The sequence below is a fragment of the Paramormyrops kingsleyae genome, chromosome 23 (genome assembly GCF_048594095.1).
Source record: "Paramormyrops kingsleyae isolate MSU_618 chromosome 23, PKINGS_0.4, whole genome shotgun sequence".
Lineage (NCBI taxonomy): Eukaryota > Metazoa > Chordata > Actinopteri > Osteoglossiformes > Mormyridae > Paramormyrops > Paramormyrops kingsleyae.
Window position 1 is genome coordinate 8172192 of NC_132819.1, and position 17142 is coordinate 8189333.

Consider the following 17142-nt stretch of genomic DNA (forward strand, 5'->3'; position numbering starts at 1 on the left):
AGCTGACGTTGAAGTTTCAAATCTTTATTGACTTTGTTTCCAGCTGTCAAAGAACATGCAGATACAGGCTTCTGAATCAAAAAAATTAGCAAAGTGTTATTTTTTTTTTAACTTTGTGTGCTTTTCTTACAAAACTACGTGCACCTTGGGTAATCAATTTGCAGCGTACAAACCACAAAAATACCAGTTTTACATTATCAAATACTGCACATAGAAAACATTTACAAAGCACAAGTATAAAAGTACAGCCTCCAGTCCAACCTCAATTGTTCCTGTTGCACATACAAGGTCTGTCATTATGTTTGTTCCACGGCTTAAATTTAGAGATCAATTATGCAGGCAGAGCCAGTCAGAAAAGACCTTTGATTTATGCTTCTATAATTTTTTTTTTAAGTTCTAAACTCCAAACTTAAGCAACGCTTCGGCTACAGAACAGAATTCCCAAAAGTTTCCTTACACCTCTGAACCGTTTCTTGTCAAAAAAGGATCTAATGGCACATTGAATAAGAACCACCAGCTGGGGTTTTCTGAGGTGATTATGGAAGTACGCTTGGTCAGAACTAAAACTTGATGAGTTAACCTGGTCCCCCGTCCTAGTGCCATTGGCTGCAGCAGCCACATTGCCGTGGCAGCGTTCTGGGTAGGGTGTTTGCGGTGGGGGGGGGCATCACATGGGGCGAATACTGATAGTTATTTTACGTGTGGAGCGATTTGTACTGGATCCTATACTAAACTATACTTCTCCAAAAGTGTCTCTGCTGCGTGATGTCAGCCAATAAAAACAGATCCCCAAAGAATATGACTGGGACTGATTGGATGATACAGATGAACACAAGGATAACAAACGCAAACACATCATACTTTCTGCAGATGGTTTGTGCCCCTTAACACTCTCCAGTCACATGATGAAGTCTTCCTGTCAATTACTTCTCTTTTGGCACTGAAGTCGCAAAAATCAGTAAGTTTTCTTGAGAGAGATCTTTTTCATTTGCATCTCGTCTTGCATAATGAATGCGACCGAATGTGTGACACGGCGCTAACCTGCAACTTCCTGTTTCTGCATTAAGCTAACAATGCATCGCCGCAGTAAGATTATTGCCAAATAAGAATCCTGGCAGTTAATATTATGGAAGGCTGTGTTTATGCTACAAATAATGCAAATAATCTTACTGCAATTTTTTCACGGGTCCTCAGAAATTAATGCCTAGAATCATTTAATCAATAATATACTTTTAAAGTAGCATATGCATTGTCTGCAAATGTTTCCTTGACGATTTACACCACATTTGTATCTAGGCAGGTAAATTCTGTCAAATCTCAGGAAAAATTAACCCTAAGGCCCGTTATTAGAGCTGGTGTTTCAGTGGGTGGGGTCAAAGTTCAAAATCCCTGCTACAGCTGTCTGTGATGTGAACCCAGAGGCCAGCTTCATAACACCAGTGTTAAGTAAAAGCAACATAGCTCAACCATGACGACAAATTTACACTTAACATTTTGTGTAATGTTTCAAAAATACATTCATAAACTTTTACGACCATAAATACCTCAGTAAAATCTTTAAGCAAAATACTTTTTAAAACCTCAAAATGTGTCTTTGCTACAGCAGTTGAACCAGGTCTTTTAAATGAAATAAGGCAATTAAAAATGCACAAGCCCTCATGGTCACAGTATCCCAGCCTGGAATTCCAGCCTGGAATTGCTGTAAAATTTTCTCTGAAACATCACTGCTTAAATCATTTACGTCCTTTACCTTACAAAAATAAAATAAAATTAGATCACAACATTTTGACCCATGTGATATATTAACACATTGTGACATCAAACATTTCATTAAATTTTTCAAAGAGTGAATTAAAAGGGATGACAGACTTGGGGGGGGGGGGGGGGGGAGGGTGGTGGACATTCTAAGTGTTGGAATGACATTCTATACATTTTTCTTTAAGACCATTAACATTCAATTCCATCATAAGCTACAATTCCCCTCTGGCCCCATAAAATTACATAAGGTGAAATCGAAGCCCTTCTCTCATTAATAAACTCTTACTCTTCTTATTCTTGTAAAAGATACAGGTGATCCATTCAATGACATGCTGGCTACGGCAGTTTCGACCGTGGTGATTGTCATCCTGTCAGTGGTGGCCCCGCCCACTCTGATATCAGCGGTGTGCACTGTTCCTACGTGTGGCGCCCCAACAGTAGGGGTCATCCTGCAGACTCCCACACTGCCGTCACCCAGCTGTGCGAAGGCACCCTTGCACACTCATGCACATACACTACGACAGGCTTGACTGATAAACAGCAGGTGTTTCTGTTATTGTGAAAACGTAACCTGGAGTTGTTAAGATGTGTGGCACAAGTCCATAGTGATGCTAACGCCAGTTATTCCAGTGCCCCCCTCTGGCTTGATTTTTAATTAGAGAGTGTATTTGAAGCTTTTACTTCACACTGCACACGGTTATCAGCTAGAAAGTTCAATGCAGGGGCAGTTATGAAGTGGGCGCTTTCAATTAGGGCAGGTCCAGGCATTGATGATACAGAAGAGCTGCTCTGGGCTCTGTTCTGACATGAAAGCTCCCAGATCTGTTAAAAAAAAAAAACGAATAATAGCCTAATAATAAAAACTGCCCCATCCTGGCTTTTCGTGGTGACAGGTGCACATTTGGTCAAGCGCCAGCCTATCCAGTTGACCATTCTTCCAAGAACACAGAGCAAGTTTTACATAACTAGCGTCCTTGCAGCACTGTCACAAGAACACGTAGTTACAGCGATTACAGTCTAGGGTGCGATTTTTTCTTCATCCAAGCAGTGCAAACCCTTGTCCACACCCTTACCCTACACTGCACTGAAAATCAAACAGCGCTGACCCTTATTTTTCTCTAATGATTTCCCCCCCTTGTTGTCTCATATAATGAACGCAGAAAGTTTCATGATTTCCCTTGTTGGCGTTAATTAACAAAGTTCTTCTCCTTAAATGTAGTCTTTGCTCCTGAACGAACCCATCACGGAGGAGAGCACGGCTCCTGGTGAGAGGTGACAGTGCTTCCATTTCTTCTCCGCTTTGTAAGCTGCACTAGAGTATTCTGCGGCTACTTCGTGTACGGTACAAAGAAACACATACGAACGATCTCAAAGTCCTTACATATAAATCACATTGAAAAAATATATCCAATAGTAATTTTACATTTTGTACCAAGGACAAAACATTCAACTGTGAATAAGGGGTTTCGTTTTTTTCAGTACATACATATATATAATTTCCATTTTTTTTTCTCTCTCTCTCCACCCATTTTGCACATATTCGCAAGGTGCTTTTCTTTAGAATACTGTGCAAATAATAGAACAGTAAAAGCTAATTTTCTGACTAATTTCAAATGCATCGAGGCAGCGAAACACCTGAGAGTTCTCTTGTTCAATACCACAAAAAGGTAAATGCATATTAAAGGTGATTAGCGACAGGGGCGGGCAGGAGTTATGGCGAATTGAGGGGGTGGGACTGCGGAGTCAGTTCCACCAATGGGACTCTGGTCTGTCCTGAATCGGACCGCCCACTGGGAGGGGCTAGGGCCAAAGCAACATCCATCCATCCAGCCTCGAGGGAGACAGACGGCGGCATCAGCGGCAGGACAAGGCTTCAGCACCTTAGCGCAGGGTACGTTAAGGATACCGCCGGCCTGCGTGGCGCTATTCAGTTGTAACGGCTTCATCACCACGTTATGTCCCCTGCTCTGCTGTTGGCTATTGCGCCAACATCAAGACAAATGAAATAGATTAAGCCGAAAAAGATCTTCTTTCTTTTCTTCTTCTTCTTATCACTTCACATTTCGAACCATCTGGGATCCCGCGTGGCAGGACTGCCATTACGGCTTGTGACAGCCTGATGTTACTCATCCGGAGCAGTCCTCCGACTCTGCAAACCTTTTGTGTGTAATTTGTCACATTATATTTGAAAGTATTCAGGGAATATAAATGTTTTAGTATTATAATCCCCACTGGTTTACAGCGCTAAGAACTGCAGACACTGCCCCCGTCCTTAGAGGGCCGGGTGCTGGAGGACAAATCACTGCTATTTTTGTGATCTGAGGATCCTTATTTAGTGTGACGACCGGCTTTTCCCTTCGCGGGGCTTAGAGGGCAGGAAGTCTTGCGTAGAAACTGAGATTTCGAGCAAACAGCAAGCGACCCGGAACGTGAAAGTGGAGAACACGCCGTTATCAGTAACACCTGTACTCTAAAAGGTACTTTACACTGCCACAGTCCTGTTAAAACAATACAACGGGACGTTCCAGGGAAAGGTGAAGCAGAATCAACTGGTTCTCACTATAAAATTAATTTATCCGTCTTTCTCTTTTCTGTTTTATGCCATTTCGCACACTTGGAAAAACACTACTGCTTACGGGAACTAGTATCACAAGCTGTTTCTAATACTGCTGTCTCAAGCACAGGACTCACGAAACGTTTTATACAAGTAGCAAAGATGTTAAGTTAAGATACTGTGGAATGGCTTTCTCTGTGCGCGCCAGCCTGCACACCGGCACACCAGCCAGACTCGAGGACATCAGTTCACACTCCGCTCTGACACTCCATCATTACACCTCACGCGCTGGGATTCCAGGGAGCTAATCCGAGCGCGCGCAGTGAGGGATTCTGGGCTGTGAATTCATAAAGCAAGAGCCGACTGCTGTTCACCGTCACTATTTCACGTTGGAGTTCAAAAGCGGCCAGCGGAGTTTGCGCATGCTGAGGTGACGAATGTTGCGTGCTGGAAGAAAGCTCTATGCGGCTAGTCACTGGTGTTCACAATATTCAACGGGAGTTAGCTTCAGTGCTCTTAAATTCCATGTGTAAGATTCTCTGGCTCCCTTCTACTGTCTGAGTGACTAGTTAACCCTTTCACCACCTTCTAAACAGTGCCTTTCAACATTATCTCATCACTTGCTTTCAACAACAGAACTCCACTCGGCAAAAACGGTATAGTTAACCGTTCTAAAAACATAAACATGCAAACAGAACATTGCAGTGCAGTTTACAATGTAAACACTGCAACCCTAACTTCTGTTTTGGAATGATAATTCTTTTAAATGATTATTCTGTATCCATCCATTTTCCAAACCGCTTATCCTTCTGGGTCGTGGGGGGCCAGAGCCTATCCCAGAAGCTATGAGCATGAGGCAGGGAACAACCCAGGACAGGGGGCCAGCCCATCACAGGGCACACTAACACACACTATTCACTCACGCATGCACACCTATGGGCCATTTAGTATCTCCAATTAGCCTCAGCATGTCTTTGGACTGTGGGGGGAAACCGGAGTATGACATGGGGAGAACATGTAAATTCCACACACATGTAACCCAGGCGGACACTCGAACCCAGGTCCCAGAGGTGTGAGGCAACAGTGCTAATCACTGCACCACCATTCCGCCCCCATTATGCTGTATTAAAAATGATAATTCTTCTAAACCGATTATGAATTCAAACATTCGCATCAGGACAGCACTGTGACGAAACGGGGCAGAGGTAAGCACAGCCTTCAGAAGCTTCTCAAAACGGCATGAGACAAATTTCCTATCAGTTGATCAGGGTCCCCTGCACTGCTAGCTCTCTGTCCAGGTCCAAGCCATACAGAGCAAAGTGATGTGGAATTCTGCTCCAGAATGTAATGACATGCCTGTCATACGGATCCCACAGACAGAAGGGGTAACGGACTAACAAACCCTGTGGACATTCGTATTCGTACCGATGCACATTCGTATTTTCACTCGCAGGATCAATGGCAGAGAACAAATGGCCATCTCCTTCTAAAACCTACGAGCCACGCAGGGGCCAAATTAACATTTCTCAAACTATTCAAGTTTTCATTCGGCTGAGGGAAACCCCTAAGCCGTCCTGTTCAGGTTTAGAATCCACTTTCAGTCAGACTATCGCAAAAGTATGGTTTAAAAAAAAAAAAAAAGTGAAAAAAAGCCTCCCTGTATTGTTTTTCACGACACCCCAACTCACACCTTTTTTTTCCCTTTCTGATTCATAGTGAAGAAACAGCCACTTGTTTACAGCACATAGGACAGGACGCAGGACAGAGACGGAGTGTCTGATATGTTTGGCGGGCCACTGATCCCTGGAGCGTTTTATCGGTGTTTAGCTGTAGTTGCCCTGCTTTGCTTACGGGAAGCAATGGCATCTACCCAGAGCGTGACACAGAAGTGGGCGTGGTCAGGCTCTGTGTCCATTCAGGCCATCAGGAATATAGTCTCTGGAAGAAAGTTGCGGCAATGAGATGCAGGACACCAGGAAGCCTTATCCTGCTGATCTTTGTAGATGGAGCTCCGCCAAGTCCGGGGGTGGAGAGAGAGAGAGAAAAAGGTTTACAGCAAGACAGACTGGTGGTGACCACAGGGGAGAGGACAGGGCAACCAGGTTCCTGGCAGTTTAGTGTCCAAGGAGTAAGATGTTCCATCACCTGGAACTATCAGCTCTCATCTTGGTCACAACTACATTTCCCAGAGTGCTTTGCCGGAGACCCCCTGCCCCGCCCCCTCGGCTTCCAACAGCGCCTAGGGTTTTGGCAGCGGATAGCTGCAGTGGATGCTGGTAGATCTGCTCAGTTTTTTTGTTCTCCCACTGATGTTGCCAACGTTGGTCTTATGTCCGAGCTCTCAGTCTCAGGACCATAAGGCCGTTTCGCATCCTCTCTGGTCCTGATTCAGTGCAGAAGGCGGTCTTTGAACAAGATTAATAATATTTAACATTAGCAAAATAAATACAGTAGAATCTATCTTTTTTCTATAAAGGCAAGCTAAAAATAGCACTTTGAATAAAGGTTGCAATTAAACGTGCAGAATGCTGTATATACAAACATGAACACAAGGATACCGATATACCTATCTATATATTTATATATATATATATAAGCACTGCTCTCAAATTATATGTTTTTGCGCTACCTCATGTAACCGCAGTTACATGCCTTTTGGAACGTGGTGGGCGACTGCACTCTTTGGCTGATTGTGCCGTGCCCGTTTGCAACTTGGATTATTATGAATTCCTGTTAAGCTGTTTTTTTTTCTTCTTTTTTTTGCATTTCATTGAAGTCTTTGACTCTGCTACATATCCGTACTTCTATATCTGATGCGTAATGAAACGGCCATAGTAATTGCTTTGGTTTTATAAAATAAAATCTATCTAATGGGTTTGGCATAGAGAACATTCAGCAGGCATTGGAGAGACCCAGGCGAAGGGCCGTCAGAAATTAGTGTGGAAATGAGGTTTTGCTCCTGAAAGCGACGTCACTATAAAATGCACAGGAAGTCAGCGTCGATGGTGAGGGAGGAATGCTGGAACATTGGTGTGGATGCTACATCTTCTGTCTATTTCGCCTTCCAAAAAGGAGTGGCATTGCTTCGGTGTTCAGTGTTTCTCTTCTCATCCAGGAACGGTCCAGTAGATCTGGATGTTTAACGTCAGAGAGATCTGCCTTCCGGAAGGTATCATGTCATCCTTTGGTTATGGGGGGAGCAGTGGGGGGTGGGGGGGGAGGGGGTTGTCTGTATGTGGTTGCACCTGAGTACCAGGCAAACTGATAAGACAGAACCATCTCTCTCCTCCACCCTTACCCACAATGCCCTGCTCTCATGGCCCAGAGTATATGAGAACGAGAGTCAGCTGTGTGCTTAGACAGTCAGCATCGTACCTACATGCCTTTGTTTGTGTGTATGGGTGTATGCATTAATGATCCCTCTATGAGGTCTTTCAGTAGGAGAGAGAGATGGTAAGAATGTGCGTCTACATTGAGGAGCGTCTCCTGTGCATACGTGCGTAAGGATGTCTATGTGTGTGTGCGCCGCATGCGCAGATTGTGTGTGTGTGCATGTGTATGTATGTTTTTGTGTGCGTGTGTGTGTATGAGTGCGTGTGTGTGTGTGTGTGTGTGTGTGTGTGCATGCGCAGATTGTGTGTGTGTGCATGTGAGTGTATATTTCTCTGTGTGTGCGTGTGCGTTCAGGTCTGCACGGATACATCGGTCCCGGGGCCAGCCGGCCGGGCCGGCAGCTAGGTACACGAGGGGCTGGTGGCGCTTTCCAGGGAAGATTGGGACAGGCGGCGGAGCAGCGGGGCGATGCTGGGCTCCGCCAGCGAGGAGGTGGGGAAGAGCTTGTACCAGCCGCTGACCATGGAGGAGAGGTCCAGCTCATCTAGCAGGATCTGCGCCATGCCCATGAAGCACTTGTGGTCCATGCGGCCATAGTCACCCCAGACGATCACCTGGGAAACAGCGCTGTGAGCACAGTATTCTGGGAAGGGTAACTCGCATCTTACACTAAGCAACCATAATATGATTATATAATCAAATTGGTACTGAACTGAATAGATTAAGGGCACAGCAAGGTAAATAGGCAGGGTGGATAAGGACGGACAGCAGCAGACAGGATAGCAAGGATGACATTCAATTATTTAGCAGCTGGTTTTTCCAAAGTGAGGATCAGAGAGCAGGGTCACCCAGTCCCTGGGGCAACTGGGGGTTAAGGGCCTTGCTCGAGGGCCAAGTGCTGGGATGACTCTGCTGACCAGGGGATTTAAACCAGTAACTTTCTGATCCCAGCAGCCACGTACCACTCTGGATTAAGGCCCGAAGCTACCAAAGACAAGTACAGGGAAACGGACGACCTCCAGTCTGACTCTGAGTCTGCTGACTGGGTCACTATCCGGTTTATTGACTTGTGTGTTGGGAATGGGAGCCCGAGCCCGAGTCAGGACCCACCTGCAGGACCCGGCCCTGCGGGCTCTCGTCGAAGAGCAGCGCCTGCTGGTACACCGGGTCCAAGGACTTCTTCACCACCTTGGTTTTCTTCTTGGCCAGACAGGTGCCGTTTTCCAGCACATACACCTTCACGTATGAAGCTGGAGCATGAGCAGATGGGGGATGTGTGGGGGGGGGGTCCACATGTCATTGGTGCAAATGACGAGACGCTTTGGTCAATTGTGCACTGTGAGATGACTGACAGACTGCTTTACCCGCAATTATCAACACTGTGGGAAATTAAGGTGTCTTACCTGGGATGCACTTTGACCCTGGTTTTGGGGTTAATCCACGAGCCTGGATGACCTCTACCTCCAGCTGGCCACCCCTGTCCACCATTCCCACGTGAACATCTCCTACACGGCACAGGACGACAGGAGGGTAAGTGACAGTCACTGCAAAGAGCACCATCTGGCCTGTAAAGGGCTTCACAAGACCAAAGTCATTGAAGCATAATATAAAAGTATAAAGAATCTGTAATGCGATAAAACTAAGTGCCCGTCTGTTTTTACAAGAACCACACTAGCATCTTGGACCATGGACCAGATGCACCAGGAATCTTGAGTGAGCCAATGTGTACAGTGAGTTCTGTAATTCCACAACAAAACAGCAGATGGCGCTGCTGAACTAAAACATGAGTATTGCTATAACGTTAAGATAAAGACCCATCCCCACACGCCCTGCATTTCACTCTTTGGCTGGCTGCTATTTTAATGATTAATTTTCAGTTCTAACCAGGAAGACACTCACCCATAGGAGGTGTGGCTAATGTCTGCCGGCCCACTATCTGGGCGGGGCCTAGCCCATCCAGGAAGTCGCTGAACTGACTCTCCACCCCTAAGCGTGTGGTAGGGAAAATGAACCTGGTGCAGAGGAGAGAGGGCAGTACACACTCATAAAGATGAAGTATTGAAGCAGTGCATCTAGAGATTTATGGTACATAATGAAGCAGTGTATTTGGACATTTATGGTACATAGTGAACCAGTGTATCTGGACATTTATGGTACATGCAAAAGCTAAACTATCAGTTGCTATAGACATCGCTCTTTTACTGTGTTAATAATGCATTTGAGTCTTGAGCTGTTCACAGTAACATTTCATATTACAGTGCCATTGTACAGAGTTGAGTCTTGGTGTTCAGAATGCCACTGTTTAGTGTTGAGTCTTTGTGTTCACTGTGCCATAGTAAAGTGTTGAGTCTTGGTGTTCAGAATGTCATTGTACAGTGTTCAGTCTTCGTGTTCACGGTGCCGTTATACAGTGTTGAGTTTTGGTGTTCACGGTGCCATTATACAGTGTTGAGTTTTGGTGTTCACGGTGCTGTTATACAGTGTTGAGTCTTGGTGTTCACGGCGTTGTTATATAGTGTTGAGTCATGGTGTGCACAATGCTGTTGTACTGTGCTGAGTATTGGTCTCTCTGTTTATAGACACTCACGTTCCATCAGAACTGTTACTGTTGGTGCTGCCATCCGTAGAATCGCGGCTTCCCTGCCTCGTGACACGGTTCCGCATCTCCACGGCAATGCCTGTCTCCGTGCTCCGTCGGATCGTACTACGGAGCTTCTTTGTCCCACCGTCTGGTCATGCACGCAGCCACACACATACATATATACACACACATAGAAAGCAAGGGAAGGGAAAGCGCAATGAGCTAAATGAACAGATAAATTCATTCAACTCATGCACAGCCGAGATCATTTTTCAAAATAACCCAACACTAATCAAGCGGTATGGGGAATGAAAACAGATAGCTACATGTTTCCAATAAAAAATGGGCAATGGGAGTGCACACATTATTGTCTTTGTCTTCAAGAATTTGAGATTAATAAAATGTGTAAAGCAACAAAAACAACTGAAATTATCGCATCATGTAAACAACATTCAAACAATATATCAGTCCTCAAAGCATGAACAAACACACACAACGGCAGTTTCCATTGATAGACAGGCGTTTTAAGGAGATGGGTCTCATCCTAGTCTCTCTGGTGACAGGAAGCCAGAATCCTGTCTGAGGTGACCTCACTTCCTGTCATTCCCAGAACCAGTGAATCAGCATGACTTGTCAGAATGGATCATTGGGGAAGCGTTGCATTGTGGGAGCATGGGTCGTTTGGAAGGGCTGCGGATTGCAGCTGTATTGCTTTGCTGACACGAGTAAAAAAAAGGGGAAAAAAAGACCTTGGAATTATTTCCAGAAATCAGCCAAAGGATGCATCTTAGAGGTGATTTAGTGTGCAGTTTAACCCAGAGCAATGTCCCTGTTCTCCCTCTCCCAGGTTTGTATCCCTCATCTTTCCATCCAGCCGGTAGCGTGGCAGTCAGGGGCACCTGGAGGTTGCAGGTTCAGTGCTCAGTGCCACAGGTGACCAGTGACTATCGAGAAGGACACAGTTATAGCGTATTTGGGGTGGCGACGTATGTAACTCCCGAGGAACACTAAGCAGCTATTGGCTTATGAAACACCACTGTGCCGAGTCATTTTTACAGCTACACTTCCTCTCCAGCAGGAAGCAGATATAGATCTTCTGTCAAAAGCACGGCAAGGGCACTAGGGTCGCGTATACAGCCTTGCGTCAGCATGTCACCTGATGCCGTCCGACACAGGCCGCACAGACACAAATGCTCGGGGACGTAAGTTACGGCACCTTTTAGCTTCACGCTTTATTTGCGATGAGTGTAAAGGCCTGGTGGGGGCGGGGCCACTGCGCGGCAGGATCTCTGGCCACAGGACCTCAAAAGCTCCAGAGCTCCAGCGGGTCAGTGGCAAATGGGCGGCATGAGGGGCCGAAAGGTCAGGGAAAGGTCACGCGGCGTGGTGAGAATCACGTGTCACAGCACACCGGGCTGCAAAGTCACAGCACACCGGGCTGCAAAGTCACAGCACACCGGGCTGTAAAGTCACAGCACACCGGGTTGTAAAGTCACAGCACACCGGGCTGTAAAGTCACAGCACACCCCACACACTGCAGACAAGGGGCTGGGGGAGGGATGGGCAGCCTAAGCAAGCCCCATAATACAGATTCAGCCCAAAGGTATGAAGCAGAGCTGTGCCACTACACCCCTTACATGGGGAGGGGGGGGGGGTCCAGAATGAAGCTTCCACAGTCCTCTGCTGGGGAGAGGGGGCATAAATGCGGGGGGGATCGCTGATGTTGCACAGAACCTTTCCCGCACGCCCCCCCCCCCACCCCAGTTGCACACACACACACACACAGCCATGCACATACAAATCCTTTGCCTCACAGAGTTCCAGGAAAAAAGCCAGGACACATTTCTAAATACCAGAGCTGCGGTAGATTCTGTCCACTGGGACGATTTGATGAAATATTAAACAGCCCAGCAAGGGGGTGACTGGAGTTTAGGTGTGTGTGTGTGTGTGTGTGTGTGTGTATTAGGTTTATATTACATTGTAATGTCCCCCACAATGCGATTAAAAACCTGTTATTTTGAAGTTGTGGAGACCATTTTTCAGGTCCCCGCAAAGATCTGTGAATGCGATCCAAAACCTAAAAATGGTGAAAGTCTCATATTTTGTTTGGTTTCTTATGGTTAAGGTTATTGCTGGGTAGGGGTTAAGGTCGTCATGTTGTGATTAGAGTTTTCCCCATAGAAATGAATGGAGAGTCCCCACAAAGACATAATTACAAACCTGTGTGTGTGTGTTTGTCTCTGTGTGTCTCTGTGTGCGTGTATTGGCCTGTGGTGGCCACCTCAGATTTTAGCTACACAGCTTCCCCTAGCCTCCAAAATGTTTGGGAGCCTGATGCAAAGGATCATGGGACCACTCCCCATCCTGTCCCTGTCACTAATACAGCCTAAATGGTGGCCCGGCTGTCCCTTTGCTTCATGAATGGGCCCTTAAGGACCACCAGCTTGTAGACTATCATCTCTCATAGTCCACAGTAAACAGAGTATATATACCACAGGTAGGGGAACCTGTGAGCTTAGCTGATGCTAAAATTAGCTGCAATCTCTGAATGAGACAGCGGCCGTCTTGGGAGATATTCTGGGAGAGTAGTGCTGGTGGGCAAACACTCTGCCGGTGGATGTGCCTTTTAAAGTTCAGGGTAGAGTGGAAGCAAAGCTGGATGCAGCCCAGCACAGTATTGGCTTAGTGACGGGTAAATAGTCTCCAGAGGGAATGTCTTAATATAAGGATGACATTGGTTTATGCCTTTTTCTTTCAGGCAAGAAAAACCAGGAAACGCGGCACTGCAGACGAACCTACACCCATTCAGCATGGAGAGCAGCACGGAAACACTGCCGGATATTTTTTGCCATCCTGTTCATGAGGATCTCGCTCGCGGTTTTCGCCCTTGTCTGAAGTATGTAGAACTCTGGGTCGATGGGTGTGGGGTTTGTTGACCTTTCTGGCAGCCCCCCTCGCTGCCTGTATTCCCAGACTGCGTTCATCTGCGTCCCCAGGACTTACGTTGAGCTGCGATCACCATGACGATATGAAGAGAAGGCGGAGCAAGAGAGCTTAAGCACGTCTGCGTATGTGTGTGCGCGTGTGTTTGCGCACAGTGGTGTAGGAACACAACAGAGAGGTGGGAGGGGGCTGCGAGCTTCTATTTTTAAGCCTGTAGTCAGGAATATCTCTGCCGTGTGGGGAGGGGGGGAGCAGCTCCGGCGAGGGGGGACGGCTGTCACCTGCAGCGTGTGCACACGCAGCCTGTGGCGCATGTTTGCCCCAGCGCGCGCTTCCATGTTTTCGGACCCGTGAGTCGATATTCCAAATGTCCATTATGGGGTAAATAAGAAAATCCTACGGAAATATGGGCTTTTTAATGCGAGGGAACTGATGCAGGCAGAATCCCACCCAAGAAGACAATTTTATTAAGCCAATATGACAGCTGGAGAAAGACATCTTTATCAGCTTTCCAATGCAGCATAAACACACTCCTGTTTCCTCTGTATGGACAGCGGAGACGATCCCACACCAGCCCGACGGCCTGGTTGATCTTTCATATCAAATCATATCTTTTTTTAAATTCCCTTTTATTTTAATGTTTATGGCCGTTCTTCTAACACAGGTGAGGTACCACGGGATCTCCTAGAGGTTCTTGAGGGCTTCAGCAAACAGCCATGGTTTGACCAAGGCAAGTTCAGCATCACACGTATGATGCAAATGCAGACATATGATGCACAAACACTTTGAAAGACAGACATGCTCGCAGAAGCACACACACCCAGGTAACCTGGCTGATTTAGGCTGGAGGTTGCAGCCGGCTCTCTGCGTGGGCCTGTCTCGCCTGCCCGGCCACTGTCGGACCCTCGGTCTGCAGTGCTCTCTCCACCATAGGCTCACTGGTAATCCTCTCCGTTTCTGCTGCACTTCCTCCGCCCGTTTCCATGGCAATGCAGTCTGCATTGCACCAAGATGCCCCGCGATGGGATCCTGTACCGTTTGCACCGCTCTCTTCAGCTGGCACCCCCCCTCCCCCCCATTTCATACATGCGCTACTCTATCTGTCTGTCTCCCCCGTCTGCATCTCTGTCTTTGTCTCTCTTTCTGTCTGTATCACTCTGTCTGTCTGTCTGTCTGTATCTCTCTGTTGGTTTCATTCTCTCTGTCTTTGTCTGTCTGTCTCTGTCTCTCTGTCTTTGTCTGTAGGTCAGGCCTCTCACTGTTTCATTCCCATCTCTGGGCTGCAATTTAATCATTTTTCCTCCTCGTTTTGCCCATATTCCTTCCTTCCTTCGCCTCCCATCTCGTCCCGGTCGCGAGCCCAATTTGAGTAGACTCTGCTCCATATTGCCCTTCATCTTATCAGAGCTTCTTTGTTTGATTTTTACTCATTTCAGGTCTGTCCGCATGGTCCTTAGCTCAGTACCCCTTCACCCCTGTCCAACACAGCTAAAACAACTGTGGGGGGGGGGGGGGGGGGTGTTCTACACAGCTAACATAGTTGTGGGGGTAGGAGGGGTCACTAACAGTGTGAAAATGTCAACAGTGTACCATAAGAAAGTCATTTCCAGTTGGACTTGAAAGTCTTTGCAAGTCTTCTTCTCCCTCAGCACTGCACCTAGTCACAGACCACGCTACCCCCCACTTTTCCAAGGGGGGGTGGTCTGTCACTGACTCCACCTGCTTATGCTAACACAGCATTTAACACCATATCGCACGAAACGGAATGATACCATCAAGTTCACCGTCTCCTTTTCTGAATCTCCCCGCCATTAATTAAGGAGGCTCCTCCCAGGCTCGCCGATGACTAATCACATGCCAGCGGGAGCTCGGGGAGCAGAGCAGGCTGCCATGGCGCCCCCTGCTGCAGCCGGCATGCCCCTTCAACTGTCACGTGTTTAATGAATGAATTCAGGCAAAGCGCCCCCCCCCCCCCCTCAAGGGCACAACAGCGCCTCCTCTCTGTGAGACCTATGCCCAGTTTTCTACCAGCTGCTCGTTGCCCTGTTCGGCTTTGTTGTGCTCTGTGCAGCCTTTGACGCAGGGAGGCAGAGAGGGGACAGCAAAGTAGGGGTCATGGAAGACAAAATTAAGGGGGGGGGGTGTTTAACCGGCTCTGTATCCCCGTGTTTGTTCAGTCTAAGCTGTTTACACGCAAATGCACAAGAACAAACACCTTATATAACTTATTGCGACACTCTCATTACAGATGTACAATATTTGCGTTTCATATTTATAGATAACCTACAACATAAATCAAACATGAAAATAACATGGAAACTGAATCCAAATCGGTGATAATTCAAGACAGAAAACAGACACAGGCGTGACGCGTCACCGCGCGGCCCTGCTCAGTCACCCGATAAACACAGCACTATGCAGATATAACCTGTTTATTTCCACTGTAAATTGAAATCCATTTTTCTGGATGTTTAATGAGTTTTCGAGTTGTTAAGTGAGCAAATCCAATCTCCCATTTGGGCGTGATATATTTCGCTGTTTTCCCGCAGCCGGACTCGGTCTCCGCCGCTTCCTCATTGGCTCTGTGCTCGCCTGCAACATTCTACCGAGCATAGCAACAGTAACCAGGCAGGCGCTGGCGGCAGCCACGCACATTACTCGGCAGTTCGGGCCCTTCCAAATTTGGAAAGAGACACTACTGAGAGATAGCTCATCCGGGGGGGGTCACGTCGACCTGCTCCTGGGTGGGCAGTAGAGACAGGTTGGGGGTGTAAGATATGGTCTGTGTGTGTGTGTGTGGTCCAGGTATATATTACATTGTGGGGACCAAACCTGTTATTTTGACGTTGTGGGGAGCACTTTTTCGGTCACCAGAAGGGGAAATTCAATTTAATAAAAATCTGTGACTGCAATCACAAAACTAAAAATGCCAAAAGACCTGTATTTTGTTTGGTTACTTTTTGTTAAGGTTAGGGCTGGGTAGGGGTTAAGGTCATCATTGTTGGGATTAGGGTTTTGCCCATAGAAATGAATGGATGGTCCCCACAAAGATATGAATACAGGTCTGTGTGCATCTACGTGTTTGTGTGTGTGTGTGTGTGTGTGTGTGTCCTCATGCATGTATGTTCTACATCCTTCTGATTTACACCACCGAAACTTTCATCTTAACAGATAAAGGCAGCCTGTGGAAAGTGCCGGAAAACAGGCCTTTCAAGACCATGAAAGGGGGCCCTTCACCCGCTCGCATCCCCTCCCCCCTTGCAGGCTGACTGTGGAAAGTGGGTGGAGACACTGACCACGCCCCCACCACAGCAGTACTCCTGTCACCTGTAGGAGTCCTTGTCATGGAACGCCGGCTTTGAGACGAACCAGCAGGTGGCACGGCGATTAAGGCACAATGTTGGTCTAATGGCTGCCACAGATCTCGTCCCAAGACTGCCTGTAGTATTGTACCCTTGAGACAGGAAACCTAAATTTCAATTTAAAGGCCAGCTCTATAAATTTTAACAAGCCTGCAGAGAGGGGAAAGTCACTTTGGGTAAAAGCCTAAACATCCCCATTATATATCCAGAAATAAGATATTTGAGGTATTTTTCAGTAGAAGTGAAAGTATGGGTGTTGTGGGAGATCTAGACACCTTTTAGTGCCCCTTAAGTAACATCAATACTGTTAATGAGTCACACAGTTTGAGCGGTTTGAGTCTCCATTCCCGGGTAAAAGTGCAGCTGGAGAGCCGTATGCTAGCGTACCCCAGCAAACAGCCCCGAGAGCTGGGCCTTGCGCTAAGGGCCCACCATCAACAGAGCACACATAAACAGCGCACTGGCCTGAAAGCAAGCCTGCCTCATCCATCCAAACAGATTATCCCACCCATAGCACGCTTCTCTTTTACAGCGCAGCATGCACTGTGCAAATATGTAAACCTCTCAGCCGAGGTGTAATTCATTACTGCAGCCATGTTTGTCGCGGGGCG

General features: G+C 47.0%; 1 protein-coding gene across 1 annotated transcript in view; it reads right to left on the minus strand.

Moving 5' to 3' along the window:
• Positions 1–8: 8 nt before the first annotated feature.
• Positions 9–17142, minus strand: part of rims3 (regulating synaptic membrane exocytosis 3) — a 35933-nt gene continuing 18799 nt past the window's right edge. The window contains exons 3-7 of the mRNA XM_023832083.2: positions 10233–10374; positions 9545–9657; positions 9049–9150; positions 8756–8895; positions 9–8259 (exon numbers count right to left, since the gene is read on the minus strand). Of these exons, the coding sequence (XP_023687851.1) occupies positions 8047–8259; positions 8756–8895; positions 9049–9150; positions 9545–9657; positions 10233–10374 (710 nt within the window). The 3' untranslated portion in view covers positions 9–8046. The remainder of the gene's footprint in view (positions 8260–8755; positions 8896–9048; positions 9151–9544; positions 9658–10232; positions 10375–17142) is intronic.